The 16,599-nt window shown below is 39.8% G+C and overlaps 1 protein-coding gene across 2 annotated transcripts in view; it reads right to left on the bottom strand.

Annotated features, from left to right (window-relative positions):
* The window catches only part of SOBP (sine oculis binding protein homolog), a 112,227-nt gene that overhangs the window by 76,600 nt on the left and 19,028 nt on the right, over positions 1-16,599 (bottom strand). For both annotated transcript variants that reach the window (XM_066547139.1, XM_066547138.1), the window contains exon 4: positions 11,777-11,928. In XM_066547139.1, coding sequence (XP_066403236.1) covers positions 11,777-11,928 — 152 coding nt within the window. The remainder of the gene's footprint in view (positions 1-11,776; positions 11,929-16,599) is intronic.

Raw genomic sequence — 16,599 nt, forward strand, 5'->3', positions numbered from 1 at the left:
TGCAGGAGACAGAAAATATACAGAGGATGGTGTGTGTATCCCCCTGCCAGTGCCAGCTACTGTGTTTAGTAGTGTTTGCTTTTACCAGCTTAGTCAGTCCCAAGCAAACCAGCTCATTTCAGACCCCAGCTACAAGTGTTGACACATCAGAGAATTATACATCAAAACTGCAAAAGATGAACCTCTGGTCCAGCCTTCTCCTCCTTCTCCACAGCCTTAACATTTTCATATTCCCTAAAGCATCTTTGATTTGTCTCATCACTGAACTCTGCATACGCAAACTCTCTCCAAATCTTGCCACCCCTTGTTCTATCCACATTACAGCAACCACCCAACTGTCCTCCCCAACACTCCACCACCCCAGACCCTTGCCCATTTAACTACCATTATATCTGCATCATCCAACTTATTGCCCTTCTCCTATCCTCAGCTTCAGGCTGCTGCTTAGCTTCACTCATTCCCTGAGGATATTTTTTTCAGGTTGCTTTTTTGTCCCCCCTAGACACAATATCTCGCTTTTGGAAAAGTACAAGTTTGATTTCTTCATTATTTCTAATTCCTCCAGAGAAGTATTTTCTGTCCTGTCTGGTTTCTGCAACTCCTCCAAGTTCAGTATCAGCTGCAGAGTTTGTGAACTTGCTCTCTGTTCTCTCCTGGAGATCATTAATGAAATATGAAACAAGACCAACCTCACGAAAGTCCCCCTGGCACTTCTCTATCCACAACCTGATATGCTGTTCTTTATCACCACCCTTTACTTTATTCCTTGAGCCTGTTTTCAGGCCACTTGACAGTGTTCATATCCAAAGTAATTTGAATTAATCTGGGGGTAAGATTTCATGAGATGCCATTTCAAGTGCTTTACTAAATTTCAAATCCATTAGAACTTCCAATTTGCCTCTCTCAGCTGATTTCCGTGCGTGTGTACACACTAGCCATGGTTGCTGGGCAAAACCTCTGTACTCATCTCTTACTCCTTGCCCATGTGGTACAACTGCAGAAAGCAGGAATGTGATTCTGTGGGTTTGTGCATTGAGTATCTGCCTTTTGTTGGAAAATCCAATTTTTTTCCTGAAAAAAAATTCATTTTTCTCAAGAAAATTGAATTAAAATTTTGTGTAGCACAAACAAAAACACTTTTCAGCATTATAAAGTAATTTTTATTTTGGCAGGAAACTTGAGTCCTTTTCAACACAAGCAGTTTCTTATTTAGATGTCCAGCTTCCTATGAAAACGTGGACTAAGGTATGCTGCATTCACTGCTTCCATGGAGAGCATCAAACTACCCATAGACATCAAATAACACATCAAAACCAACCAATCTTATCCAGCAAACATGATCCTGAGTCCAAATAACTACCTAAATATCTCTGTCTAAAAGCTGCTATGTATAAAAATTATATCCCAGCTGTTCTTTACAGTGTTACTACCTGCCAGGTCATGCCTAACTTAAGTTACTTTATTCTGCTGTTAAGCAAATTAAATAAAAATTATTTAGGAACTCTCATTTCCTGTGCTCAAGAAGAAAGTAACCTTATGTCTCCTTTTCTTTTTTTGTTTTTGTTTTGGTTTTTTTTAAGCACCATACAAAAGGCTTCCAAATTTTCAGGAACAGTTGCTGGTTTTAATGATATATTGCAGATCCTTGTCAATATCTCTGCTGCTTCACACTTTTATTTCCTTAGGAACACTCGGCTGAGCACCATCTGCTCCTGGTGATTTACTGCTCTCAAGTTGCTGAAGTTGGTCCATAACTTCATCCTAAGAGACTTCAATTTCTGTTATAAGGCCACATTCTGATTTCCTGTGGATAGTGTCCTTGGGACAGGAATTTCCTCATCATCCTCTGCGGTGAAGATAGACACAGGAAATTTAATTTCATTTCTCTGCTGTTCCACTTTTTGAGAGGAGGTCAGAGCCATGTCTGGATGGCTTACAGGCACAGGGGACTTATAGGTGGCTTTTTGTTTTCTAGAGAGACACTTTTTCTGTATTTCCTACACTGCCTGGTACCTGCACCTTTCAGATAATTTCTGCACTAGACCTCAGGAACCTTTAGCTGTAACTGATTGACCATGTCTTCAAAAGTCTTGAAGGAAGTGTTTTGTCTTAAAAAGGCAAAACATTTGGTATTTCTGCTACATGTATGCCTAGGACTCTGGTGGCATTTCCATCATTTAACAACCACACTTCCAATTTGGAAAAAAATGGTTTTTTCCTCTCTTGCTGTGTGAAAACCACAGAAACAATAGGAAAACAGACCAGATGTAAAATAATTGAATTGCATGTACACAATGTACAGGGCAAATATGCACAGGGCCTGATCTAAAGCTAATTGCAAGCAGTGGGATGTCACCCGCTGATGCCAATGGAGTCTGGATCAGGCCCAAAGAAAGTACACAAAAAAGCAGAGGGAGTTTTTTGTCTCATCTTTCAGTTACAGTAATCATAGGTGTTGTTTGTAACAGTAGTAGGTAACAAATTTTCCAGTAAAAGTGCGATTTTTAAGTTGACAGTGTCCCTTTAAGCTTATGCACTTCTTCACTTAACTATGCCAGATTTACTCTCCCCTTTCTACTTTTCCTTGCTCAGAGGTATACATACCATCTGTGCATCTAATATGGTGTTCTTAAATAGCCTCTAGAGAGATTCAATGCTTCTTTTTTCCCTCTTTTTAAACCTTTTCTTGTTTAACCCTTTTCCTTGGTATTTTCGAACCTCCTCTTTCAGTGCTCCTGGTCCTTCTTCCTCAGGATGAAGTTATCACCTTCACACACTGAAGTCAGTAGTACAGCTACTTTCTCTTTTAATACTTGTACATTAGTCAAAACTCAGAGAGAGCTGCCTTATCAAGGCAGTGATATTGATAAATATCAATATCAATATTTTGCTTCTGCAAAAGAAGGCATGAGACTGGACCATTCAACAATAGCCAAAATCAACAATTATTTTAACACTACACAATGAAATAATTCAAACCTTTCTCCCCATAAATATTTAAATGTTGGTGCACTGCTTTAATCTCTAGATTAATCTTTTAAGAATAATGTTTCTAGTTCTAGGAGCTTTCTTCCACCTAATTTTTAGTAGCACTGTGCACCACAACTACAAAAGTCTGGGGGCTAAATTAAAAATAATAAGAGTTATTGAGACTGAGATGTTTGATTTCTAACTCAACAGGCTTCCCTTTTCATTTGAGACTGTGAATTTCAAGGGAGAGAAGGGCCACAGGCATACAGGACACTGCAGTGCTGCATCCATCCACGTGGTAAGAGGAAAATCACTCAGTCTCATAGAGATGTTGAGTCCTTGGTGACTCCCCACGCTCCCCAGGAAAGCTGCACCAGGCTACCATGCCCCACTAAGGGCCCTTTCCCTCACAAAGCCCAGAGAAGGGCTGGAGAGATGCTCTGCTCTGCTTCTGAAATAAATGGGCAGCAACAGAGCCACGTCTCCCCCTCACCCCAGCCAAAGGCCTGGCTCCTGCCCGAGCATCTCTGCCAGCCCCTCTGTGTGACAGAGGCAGGGTCTGGCCTCCTGCTTCTTAGGCTGGAGAGCAAACAAACCCAAAACATCTGAAGACACATGTTCCCCACCTCCACACCCATCAAATGGCTGTTTCTAAGTATTACTAAGCAGATGAGTACATTTATTTTAGATACAAAATTGCATCAAGTCTGACAACTCACAACATATGTTTACCTTCAACTTAAATTCAAATAGGTGAGCTGTAAATGCTTGGGGTTTTGACAGAGCACAGCCAGTAACTGAATTTATCTGGTCACCAAGTGATCAAACATTATTGGAGAAATGATCTTCTACTGGAAAGACATTTTACATTTTCAGACTTTTGCTCTATAAAACCCACCTCATTCTTCCATCAAGTTTAACACCTGCACAATGAGCACGGCTTGATTTATGGCAAGAAACTGACTTCAACTAACAATCCCCAGTAGTACATTTTCCTGTTCATCCGGCAGATTATAAGTTATATCCATTTGGCCTCTCCTAGCTTCATTTAAACTCACAAGGCCAGACTCAAGGTTAATGGGTGTAAGGGTTTCTTCAATCTTCCCATAAACCAGCAGACATTTCCAAACAAACCTAAAAGGGATGAAACTTTCCTGGCTAGAAGAGGCCAAAAAGATAGACAATGTGATTTACTCCCTTGGTCTGAACTCAGTTTCATCCTTGAATTTATTGCAAGATTTCTATGGCTGATGGAGAGGAAAGTCACCACACTGGGAGTGTAATAGAGTGATTAAGTACAGACTGTCAGCTGACAAGAAATGTCGCAACACCACCGAATTGCTGCCTCACCTGCACAAATTACTTTGCCACTTGTGAAATGTGACAGCAATGTCATCTCCTGAGACACTTTAGGACTAGAAATTACCTTCCACCTTCAGCTGGGCCCCTCAGGTTTTTAACTTCTGCCCACCATGCTACCCTGCCTGGGTGGAATTTTGCCTCGTTAAACTACGCCGCTAATTCCAATTTCTGTATTCCACACACCCTTTCAGAAGTGTGTACGAATGGTGTTGCTCACAACATTGTTCCTAATCCAAACACATTTTTGAAAACCATATTTGCTTAATTTTGGTTTTCAAATAAAAATATATAGAGTGAAAAAAATACTCAACCTCCTTTTCAGTATTTCCCTAAGTTAATGAGCTGACTGATAAATGAACAGATGCCATTAAGGCAATAATTTATTCAAATGTCATGATATTTTTGAACAAACATTTAATATGCATTTCTTTATTTGCCCAGCTCATATTAGTATTAATGATTGATGTGTTCATTAGGAAAAGGAAGAGTGGCACCAAATATAGTCTGTGCAAATTAGATTCACTTTGGAAATATACCCTAAGCTTTTGTCAGAACAAGGACTGTTCTTGATGCTCATTCTGTGAAAACAAAGCTGAAAGGTGCCTAATTTCTTACAAAGCCAAGGTTAATCTAAGGCGACCTGAGCTGAGACATGAAACAGAGGAGAGCAATATTTTTTTGAGCAATTGGCCAGCTCACATAGGTTGGACCAAAGGGGTTGAGAGGTAAAGTAAGCACCACTGTGTATTATATCTGGTATTTTCTGAATGCATCATTGTTATTGATTTAAACTCTTTAATCAAAAATCCCTTGGTGATGTAAAAATGCCATGGACGCAGACCATGAAGTCTATCTTGCCAGACTTTTTAAAGGAGCAAAATGTCTGTTATCCTCTAGTGTCCTCCTCTCCCCTTCAAAAATTTGCCCTATGCGATTTAAAGCCTTAGTAAAGCTTTTTAGTAACCTCCAGAAAAATGGCTACTGGCCATATTTTTCCCTCAGTCACTCTGCAGGTAGAAACTTCTTTCACTTCTCCAATACCAAGGTGCCAGAACATCTATTTAAATCCAAATCATTGCTCTAAACTGCATTCACCCGGTGTGCAAGGAGCTTAAAAGCATTTCCAGTCAAGTCCTAACACAATTAGTGGTTTTTGTTGTACCATCTGTATGCAAACAAAACTTGCTTCTGGGAAAAAGAAAAAGTGCAATCGCTGAAGCTGTCCAAAACTGATGTGAGGACCTTGCATAAACTGGTAGCTTTGTTTGAATCAAATGCCTGCCCCCCAAGAGGCAGCTGTAATTAGCATATTCATCTTGATAGAACCAAAGCAGCCAGAATGCAACACGACTGATGTAATGTGACATGGTGGTTAAAATTAAAAGTGAACACGCCTTTTAATTGGATTGGATACCTGCTAGTAATTCAGACAATGGGAATTTGATTCAAATTTATAGTATTAAATGGCAGCAGATGGACATTAAAATGTCCATTGAGTTTACAAACTGACAAGCACGCTGGGTTTGCCAGATCCCTTCATTAAGTCACTGGTGGCATCAGTCAGGTGCTGCTGCCCATTTCATTGCTAGCAATGGCAATGCATTTTGCTTTGTTGTGGGTGAATGGCGAGATATTCTGACTGATGGGCTCAGTAGGTTAATTTGGAATTTCATCTGCCTCTTCTAATCATGAAAAATCCTAGCTCTGGTTTAGGGAAGCAATTCTATGAGATTTCTAGGTTTAGCATCCTGTAAATAACCAGACCAGCTGATGACAGCAAGACAATGATGCCAATCTTTTTTCTGACCAATACCACCCATTTTTTTCACACCTCAGGATTTTCTTAATATTTCAGTCTCTGCTCCAGGTTCTTGGTCACTATATGCAGCCTTCAACCCTCCACAAACTTTAAAAACATCTTCTGAATGAGGTTATTCTCCTTATCCCTCCTTCTCCAGCCAGTTCCTCAAAGAAGTTTGCAATTGTGCCCCACACTTGAGCTGTTCCCCCTGCAGACTCAGCGTCTCATCTGCATTCACTCATCAGCGCTCATTTATGTCTCAACAAAGCAATCACAGCTATGGAGATGTTTGTTGTCTTTTTCCCCTCTACCTTCAAGCATTTGCAGGAAACCTTTTCAATTGGCTGCTGTGGCAATAGGCGCACACACACACGCAGATGTGCACACACAAATACACGCACGCACGTTCTACGCAAACCCGCAGCGGCAGAAGCCACTTTGTGAACCAGTTATTGAATCCTGCTTTTCTCTACAGCTCCACAGAACCAAATATGGGCAACTGTATGAAAAGATGGTGGGACACCTGCTCTGCACTGACCTTTCTGAACACCTGATTAACGCAAGTTAGATCTCTAGGAGAAATAGATTTTCTATTCAGAGCCCCATGTTTTTCAACTATAGAAAGGGAGTCTAAAGGAACAGCTAAGCTTTCTTTTTTTTTTTGGTCAGGGCATTATTTGCATCAAGTTGCTCCAAGCAATTTTCTGAATTTCCATGAATAATGATCACTTTACAAATTAAATTTTGTAGATGCATAAGGAAGAGATGAAAGTGGCTTTTTTTTTTGCCATTACTCATTGACTTAACAGTGAGATTGTTAAATATCTCTCATGCGCTGTTAGGCCGCACAATTAAGCTTGAAATCAAGAGAACTTTCTCTGACAATCCTCAGTAATAATTCTGGGGAATGATAGTTGCTGTTTACTCCTGTTTATAGTACATGTTTGTATCTAAATGTCCATATTATCACTTAGTGATAGATATTAATTAACAAAAAAATTATGCAGGCAAGAGCACTAAAGCTATATGACGTTGCATGCTCTTTATCATCTTTAAATATAGCTTGAAAATGTGAAGGGTTTCCTAATGCAACAGAACTCAGAACTATATAAATGTCTATGACTTCTTACAGCTCCATTTGATAGTTCACATTCATTTTTGCCACACAAATGAGATAAAGGACCTTAAACCTGTCTGCACTACTAACACACAGTGTTGCCCATCACTACACTTTACAGGGAGAAAAGGGTCATCCTTGTTTACATCTTCTTGGTGCTACAGAGTAGCTTACTTTTACTTTTTGATTTATGCCTTTTTGTTTATTAGCATGAATGAAATTGGACTGCTCTGTAAACAGAAACATCTATCTTTCTTCCTAATTGTGAGGCAGTATGAAGCAGGGACAAGGTCAAGTATAAAATACTGCCTGAGAACCTTGCACTCGCTATGTCTCCAAAGCCTTAGTCAAAACAAGTAAATTACTCTTTAATATATCTGTGAGCAGAGTTTATAGCCTCTTTGAAGTCAGTTCTAGTTCTGTGTTTGGCTATTTGGTCATAATAAATTTGTTTTCTGACCCATTGAGTCAAACAATTTAATTTCAAAATTAATCTTTTCAAGCTTCAGACTCACTGGATCAAATTATGAGTCCAACCATTCCCTTTAAATTTCGTATTCTGAAACTTGGTGGTCTAGTGCTTTTTGCCCTTATGTGACTCTTTGGTACTTAACTTTGTATTAGTTGGCCTCTAAAATTCAATCTGAGAAGCATCCAAATCTTATATCTTTGGGTACTACTTACATTAGTCCCAAACGCTTGCTTTTCCAGCAATGGTTCCTTTTAGTCGGTATTATTTTACACAACAGGTTGTCATTATACAATATTCAATATACAATATTATACATTATTACAATATATGCATTTGACTGGGCAAACTGGACAAACAGGAGCAGGAATGCAGATTTGGGTTATTTTTGTTTGGGGGTGGCAGTGGTGTTATTTTTAGGTTTCTTTCTAAATTGGATCTTGTCTAAACGCTTTGGGTTTTGCTGAATGGGGTAAAAGCCTCAATTTTTTGTTTATTTATCACTAACAATTTAGATAAGTTTATTCTGTTGGGGAAGCCTTTATAATTTCAAAACATACATATTTCTATTCTTGCAAGGCATGGCTGCTGGCTGATATAATTTTGAACAGTCATGACTTTAAAACACCTGGAGTAAAATTTGCATTTCTTGTAAGAAAAGCAACTTAAGGTTGCACCAGACTTCTTCCTTACAAACTTCCTATTCCAGGCATGAAGCTCCCTGACAACCCTGGCTATGCATGGATGCAGAGGATACAGAGGCCCAGCTTCCAGAGCACAAATAGACAAGACTCCAGCAGGACAAAAGGCAGGAAAGCCTGATGGGCACCTCAGACTTAACTCCTTGGGTTCAAAGGTCTCAGGGCCAGAAAGGCACCAGCTTATCCCAGTGTGTTGCTGCTCTTGCCAAACCTAGTGCAGGAAAGGGCTGAGAAGGAGTTAGAAGTTGGGAGCAGCCAGTGCCCAGCTGGCCTGGGGCTTTGTGGAGCCCTTTCAGGGCACTTCAGGGTGGGCTCATGCCAAGCCTTCTCCCAGCTGGGCACCTGTGGCATGCAGCATTGTAATGTGCATTTGCCCTGTGTATGGGAAAAGATTTTTTGTCTTAGACTGATTACAAAGGTCCTCATTCTGAACACAGCAATTGTCATTCAGGGATGGATAATTCACAGCATTACTTAGTGCTGTTTTGAGGCATTAGTGATAACTAATTCTTTACTGCTTAAACAGTCCTACCATCCGAGGCAAGCACTTATTACAGCACTTCTTATCTAGGGGAGGGAGGGAAGACTGCTTAACGTGATCCATTAGGAAACTCAAGCTTTAAATAAAGTGACCACAAAGTCCTATCAGCTCCCAGAAATGCAGCAGCTGTACATATTTAATGTAATACCACACTATATTGTGGCAGAGATCCCTGTTTAAAACATGCATAAGGCAGGTGAAACGTGACTGTTTTGCTCCTCTGTTTGAAAAATGAGAAAGTGTAGAGTGGCATAACTCCTTAAAATACATAAATAAGCATTAGAGTCAGGGAGAAGACAGGTACGCTGTTGGAATAGCAGTAAAAGAGCAAAGGTCAGCAGTTAAATCTGAAACTATTGCATCCTGGTTCTTTTGATCTTATTCCTCAAGACTCCACTCTGTTACTAACAGGTGAAGTGCAAAACCAGAAGCGTGAGGGTCTGCTGAGTTCTACTGCGCTTGTCTTCATTTAACAACAGCACTTCCTAAATATTCTGTCCCCAGATTATCTAATGCCATAAATATATGCAAGGGGCAGCTACAGATTTCCTCTGCTCAGTCAAATCCTGTGAAATTCCAGGTTTCACAGGTCCAAAGAAAAAGAAAATTTAACTCACTGGCTTAGCTTTGAAGCAGAGCCAATCATCATGATAATGTTTTCTCACCATGTTTTGCCAAGTCCTCCCACATGGCATTTTGTTAGTTTGAAACCTTTTTAGTGAATAATAGGACATTTCACTGGGATATGCTGGCATATAAAAATATTAGGAACATCTATTGTGCTTATATACATATATGTGTATATGTATTTATTTGTATATATTTGTATATGTGTGTGTGTGTCTGTCTGTCTGTACACACATACAAAACAATGACTACAGAGAGCTTTCTCGATGGAAATATTTGGCATCTTCCAGAAGTTAACAGAGGTGTAGGAAAGGGAACCAAGGTGAATGTGAAGCTCTAATTCATCCTCTCTCATAATACAAGAACAAGGAGGCCTCCAGTAAAGCACAAGGGTAATAAATAGTAAGTCAGGTAAAAGGGAACTTTTTCATATACTGCCTCACTGATTAAATTCATGGTCATAAACTATTACTGAATTCTACTACTAATGGGTTACTAGAAGGTTGAAGTACACCTATGCATTATGTTAACACACATTTATTTTAATTTAGTGGAGATTTAAATCTCTTATTTCAGGATCTAAGCTGTAGGTGAGAAAGAATACACCGAATCCTTTCATCTGCCTCTCCAAGGTTTCCCAAATTATCTGGTACTCATCAGTTCTGGTCACACAGGACCACTTAACCAGGATCACTGACAATGCCTCCATTACTAGGAAGTATCTTATCCATGAAAATTTGTGACTGGAAGTCACAGGAGCATCAGTTGACAGAGATCTGCATCCTGTCAGCCCAGAGTGTCTGGACTGTGCCCTGCACACTCTAAGGCACACAGAACTGCATGTGATAGAAGTGCACATGTGCACATGCACATACATCCCTGCAGATTTATTCTCAAATGAGGAGCATCTAAGGAGCACATATTTCCCTCCTCTACACTTTTAAATAAAAAGAATGTAAACAACACTCTTCACAGAATACTCATGTGACTTTTACTTGCCTGTCTGCTCCGGTAGACACTATGAGCTTGATTCTCCAAGACTGCCACTAAAATTCCACTCTACTGATTTTTGCAACCTAATTCTTTGGGCTTTTTTTTTTTTTTTGTCAGGATGATGTGACCCAAATTTATAAAGGAGGTTAATTTGCTATAACATTGCATCTTAAGTCTAGAAACCATATGTACTTATTGGTTGTCATGACAGATGTAAAAGACCAGATTTAGAGACCTGAAGTCAGTTTGAACTTGACAGGCTTGGACTGTCCTGAAGGATGAGGGTAAATGGCATCATTTAGGAAGCCAAAATGTAAAGAGTTTTATGAATGATAAACATTTCTAAGACAATAAAGTTAGCCAGAGGCTCACACTATTAAGCACCAAAAGGATACAGTTAGTTTTAAACAACTAAAAATTTGAGGGGTTTCTTCTCTATTTTTCTTTAAATGACATGTTACAAATTCTGCTGTGGAAAAACAGCTGCTGAAGTAACCTAGAGGGCATTTTCAGGCACCATGCTTCAGTGATTACAGCAATTTTTGTAGACATTCAATATTAGGATTGCTTCTAATTTTAGATGGAGTTAAATTTAAATTGAGTAGGAGGGGTGTTCACGTTACTCTAGATGTTCAAACATTGCTTACCCCAACCCAAAAATTGAATAGTGTCTTAATTTTTGTAGCAATGATAAGTTATTAAAAATTATATACTTTTAAAGAATGAAACTACAGCTCACTAGCAGCAGTGAAAAGATGTGCAGTATTGTGATGGGACTGAGACTTAGACCATAAAGGCATTTACCAACTGGCCATGATCCCAGTGCCATGGGACTTGGTGGCACTGCCATACACAGCCTTTCTCTATTCTATTTCTCTGATACTTCCTCTTAGTTGTGTATGTGTAGGAAGTATCCTGAGACTCTAAGGCCAAATTCAGAGTCTTATGTTAATGCTTATTAGTATTTAAATTTCCTGACCCTCACAAAACCCAAGTATCAAGCTGAGAGAAACTGAAAGAAAGAAGGTTAGTAAAGGGTTGACAGTCCAACAGACAATACAGATGGAAAGTGGTGGGACTAGGTGAAACAGAGAAAACAAAAGAAAAGAGTTTGTATCAGATGCTAAATGAGACTCAGGCTGGGCCTGATTAAAGCCATGTCTATGTAGGTTACATCTTTCCTTATTTCTCTTACCTTGTTTCTCTTGAAATATGCTCTTCGGCAAGCTGCAAAGCACTTCTCGCTGCAGAAGCATTTCACTTCACTTCCCATACTCAGGGAATAGCGCTTGATTCCAACTTTCTGGCACCAGGCACACATTATTTGTACATTTGACACATCATCTTCTACAACAAAAATATAAGAACAATGTTTACATGAGATGCAAACACCTTCCTCAGACATCTGCACACTTACTCTTAGACACAAGCAGCACCAGCTCATCTTATTGCTAACTCCCTCACTGTCAGAGAGCAGAACTGTGCCTGCCTGTGATCACCAGCTTCATCCTCAGGCAGCCAGTGACCTGTGCCAGCCAGACTCAGCAGCCTGGCAAAGCTTCTAAAATGGCTGGAAAAGATGATTAACTCCAAAAATTGTGCACTGCTGAAAATATCTGGAAATCTCGAGAACTTTTTAGTGCGCTTTAGAGCGCACAACTCTTTATTAAACGAGTAACCAAGACTGAAGGTTTAGTGGGTATTGCTGTTTTGCTCTTGTTACTTACAGTGTGCTGTAGTGAGTCCCTGAGATGCTCTGCTCAGCAAGCTGGTGATAAAACACAGCCAGAAGGTGCTGCACCAAGGCAGGTCTCTAACACGAGCCCTCTTCTAAATAAGAAGGAACATAAAACACCCCTTTTCTGTATTATTTTGAAATGAGTAGCATACAAAACAGGGAACTTTTGTGTGAATTCAGCAGTCACAGAAACAGACTTAAACAAGGCAGAAGTTGCAGCACTGTGGCAAAATCTGCCAGGTTACTTTTCAGTCATTATGCTCATTGGTCAAATTTTAATTCAGGCAGAGTTCACAAGCCTCTTTCAAGCTCTTCTCTAACATGTGTTACAAATGTGGCATGTGTGCCTTCTGGCATGTAAAAATACCACAGAGCTTATTTACTAATGTAAATATCCTTTTGCAAAATCCTTTTGTGGTCATCACTCCCACCTCAGGTTCACAGACAACAGCAGTGAATAGTTAAGCCTACTAAACAGATCAAGTCAAAAAGTTAGCAGGAATCTTTCTGACTTAAAACACAGAACTCTTCAGTTCTTATGTCCAGTTTGTGATACTGAATGACCTTTCAGTTACAGACAGCAGCCATTGTCTAACTTCTGGGAAAAAAATATCCCTGGAGACTAATTGTTAAAGCAGTTCCTGGTCCATGAGCTGTGGAGAATTCATAGCTTAGAGATTCTGTCATGCAGCCATCCTATTTCCCTATAAAGGATTTGTTTTTGAAGCTACGCTGTCATCGTTCTGTAAAATTATTGGCAAACTAATTTTTAGCAGAGTGATTTGGCTCCTTTCCTCACTATCATAACTCAGAACTACGTGCTGCATTTTACTCACCTTATTGGAATAAATACTGCCAGTTTAATAACTTTTTTCCTTCCACAAATTGTGTTATGATTTACAGCTACAAATAAAATTCTACAATGTAAAATAATGGCCTTTTAGTTTTAATCAGACTGTCTACCTTTAAACCTACATTTAAGGCCAAGTTATAGCACAGATTTGTGTTTAATGTATTGTATCACTTACCCTTTAGAGTGGGATTTGCCAGTATTATAAGCACCTTCATATACTGAACATGAAGGGAAATCAAAGCAATTTGGCCGAAATTATCACTAGCCATCTCTAGGGTGAAAAAGCCTGCCCTGAGCTGGCTGCAACATCAGCCAGGCTGCTGTAACACAGGGTGCTGCGTGGTGATTTTTGCATGCCACTTTCTCTGCACACTGGTCTTGTCCAGGATGCCAACTACTCCAGCACAGACCTAGAGCTCTTCCCCCCATTCTTGTCCTGAGCCATTTGCAGCACTTATCTTTTTCAAAGGCACCCTGATTCAGCTACTTTTGCACCATAATAAACCAATTCCTTACAGACTGAACCTGCCCCTTTGAATGTACCAGGACAACAGAAGATCCTCTGAATCAAAGGAACCAGACAGCAGACTCTTGTTTCAGATAACAGTAACATATATTCCCCTACTGATAAGAAGCATTTTATCTCTGGAAAAGAGAAGATCTACCAGTGATACCTTTCTAATAGCCTTCATTTCTGATGAGAGGAACTCTCATAAATGAAAAAAGAATATTACAGAGCTGAAAGAGAGTTCACTGGTAAAGTAGGTGCTGAAGTAGCTCCTTTTGAAGCAGGTTAGCATGTCTGGGGCACAGTTTTTAAGGGGAAACACAGATGCACCACTGGGATTCTCAGGGGCTTTCATAAGTGATTTGATAGGGGGAACACTTCACCTATCCTTCAATTCCTGTTCACTAATTCACATGAACAGTCTCCCATAGATGATGAGAAAGTCCCACAAAATTGTTTATTTCTAATTACACAGGCTACCAGCAGCAGCTGTTTACACGGAAAAGCCATGTTATTCACTTCTCTGCACTTTTCTGCAGGTGGTTAATCAGGACAGTCAGGTTCAGTTCACCTCCCTCTACCAAAGACCCTCTAAGATATATCCTGGCAAGGGAAGGGGAGGAGAGGAGAGGGAGAAGGACCTTCTGTGTCAGGTTGCTGTCTTGCCACGTCCCGTCCAGCAGAACTTCACAACCACCTCACAGAGAATCCTTTGAAGCAGCATGGCTTCACGAGTGGTCCATAGATTTGATGGTCAAAAAAATAGCAGAGAATGGTTTACAAACTACTACTTCCAGCCACTGTACGCACTTCCAGGAAGTGATATGTGATATCCAGGGGGCATCATCAGTATTAGTCAAAATGGTCATCATTTTGAAAGAAGGAAGGGGAAAAGGGAAGGAAATAATCTAGCTATACACAAAGAACTCAAACTATTTCTCTATTCTACTCCTTTCCCACAACAGTCATCAAACAATGTAATCCCTTTCATTTCATGGTAACAGCAATAATAGAACTAGATGCCTCTTCAATTTAATAGACTCAAGAACACTGCTACAAAAGGATTAACTGAGTATGGCCATGTGAAGCAGCCAGGAAATAGCAGTACTTCAGAAGGGGGTTCAGAGTACACACTTGCTGGGACAGGACACTAACACATCACTTTTCAAATCATCTTTGTTCCCTCAAGTCTACATTTGCCTAAGACAACTTTTGATGCAACTCAAACTCAAACTTTTTGTAATGCAGTTCATCAAGTGAAATAGAAAACATCCATGATGACATTTCTATGGAACATCAATCGGGTCCAGCCCAGTGGGAGGAAAACTTGGTCTAAACTCAAATCCTTTCTTTCAGCTACAAGTGATGCTAAGAACAGCAGAGAAAGGAGGCCATGCTTGGTACCTGAGGGAGTACAGAGCTGCGCCCTATGGGCGTGGGTGACAGCTGGGGACAATGATAAAGGTCCAAACCTGACTGACTGTGTGCTTTCCTTCTTCACACTGGTTGTGGTAAAGATCTGAGCAGACCTTGTGAAAAGAACTAATAGGCATGTTTTGTTACAGTGTATTAAGCTTAGTGACCAAAATTCAGGACTGCAACATTGGCAGAAAGTATTACTTCATGTATTTCTACCAGCAGTGAGAAGCAGTAACGTAGCCTCAAGACATTAAGACTGTGAAATAAGAAAAGACAGAGTCTTGGGATTTAAGTACTGTCATCTGCTAAATGCAAGCTGGAATAATCTGAAACCAGGAATTCGTATCTTGCATTCCATTCAAGATAAAATTCCTCTCACTTTTTCACAGACCTTTGTCTTTCAAGGCCAAATTCTTTGAAAATCACTTTACCAGATTCCTGCCCTGCTTTCAGGAAAATGTATCAAATCCCTGTTCCTAGAGCGTTCAGCTAGAAGAACTTGCTGCTAGGAGATCATAGGGAAGTAGGAAATTTTCAAATCCAGTAGTTTAAGACTGGTTATCTGTCTTCAATATTTATTCTAATCTTTTCCTGATTAGAACTGCACTAAGAAAGCTTCTCCACAATAATTATCCCAGTTTACTACATTGGCAATAGTCTCCTTTGTTCATAGTCAATCTTTTGCTGGTAGTCTAGCTTAGCATATCTGCTTAAAGTAACATGAGCTCATCCTGACACCATGCCTACATCCATCATGTGAGCTCCCACTGGAGCAGCTCTTCTGATGAAGATCATTCACCATCACTTTTAGGACACATATAGCTATGCTGACACATGTTTGTAAAGTACAAAAATATCATTTGCAAGTCCTGTCACAGATAATATTGAAGTGAAAGAAAATACTTCTTAATAACTGCTTTTTTTTTCCCCCCTCCATCTGGGCCTGCAACTTTATGACCTGCTTTTGCAAAGTGTTTAGCATGCTCTCAGATCTGTCACACTTATGACAGGTAGCATGGGCACTCTCACAGGTGGGACAAAGAGGAGATGGGACTGACACAACTGAATAGTAACAGGAGAGCTTTCAGCAGAACATACATATTGCTGTCCTCTCTAATTAGACCAGGTAATAGAAAGATAAATTCTTTCTACATACTGCACAAGATCTAAATTTCCAGCCTCTACTTTTCTCAGTTCTCAACTCTTCACAGGGAGAGATATTGTGGGAGTTACAATATTGTGATTTTCTGCCTCTGGGTTGTGTCATCACAGGTGGAAGGAGTACTCCCTGCACCCACCACACAGATACTGTTCAGTTATATCTCCTTGTGGTTTTTATCCTGTGTATTTTTCATAATGAACAATGCAATAAACACGGAGTGTTTGCAGTGTTAAATCATGTTCCCAAAGGGAGTAGTTTGTATAACAAGATAAAATTATCACATTATAATAACTAAATATGCATCAGTCTAAAGCATGCTTCAATTAATCATCAAAAGT

The sequence above is a fragment of the Molothrus aeneus genome, chromosome 3, assembly GCF_037042795.1.
Source record: "Molothrus aeneus isolate 106 chromosome 3, BPBGC_Maene_1.0, whole genome shotgun sequence".
NCBI lineage: Eukaryota > Metazoa > Chordata > Aves > Passeriformes > Icteridae > Molothrus > Molothrus aeneus.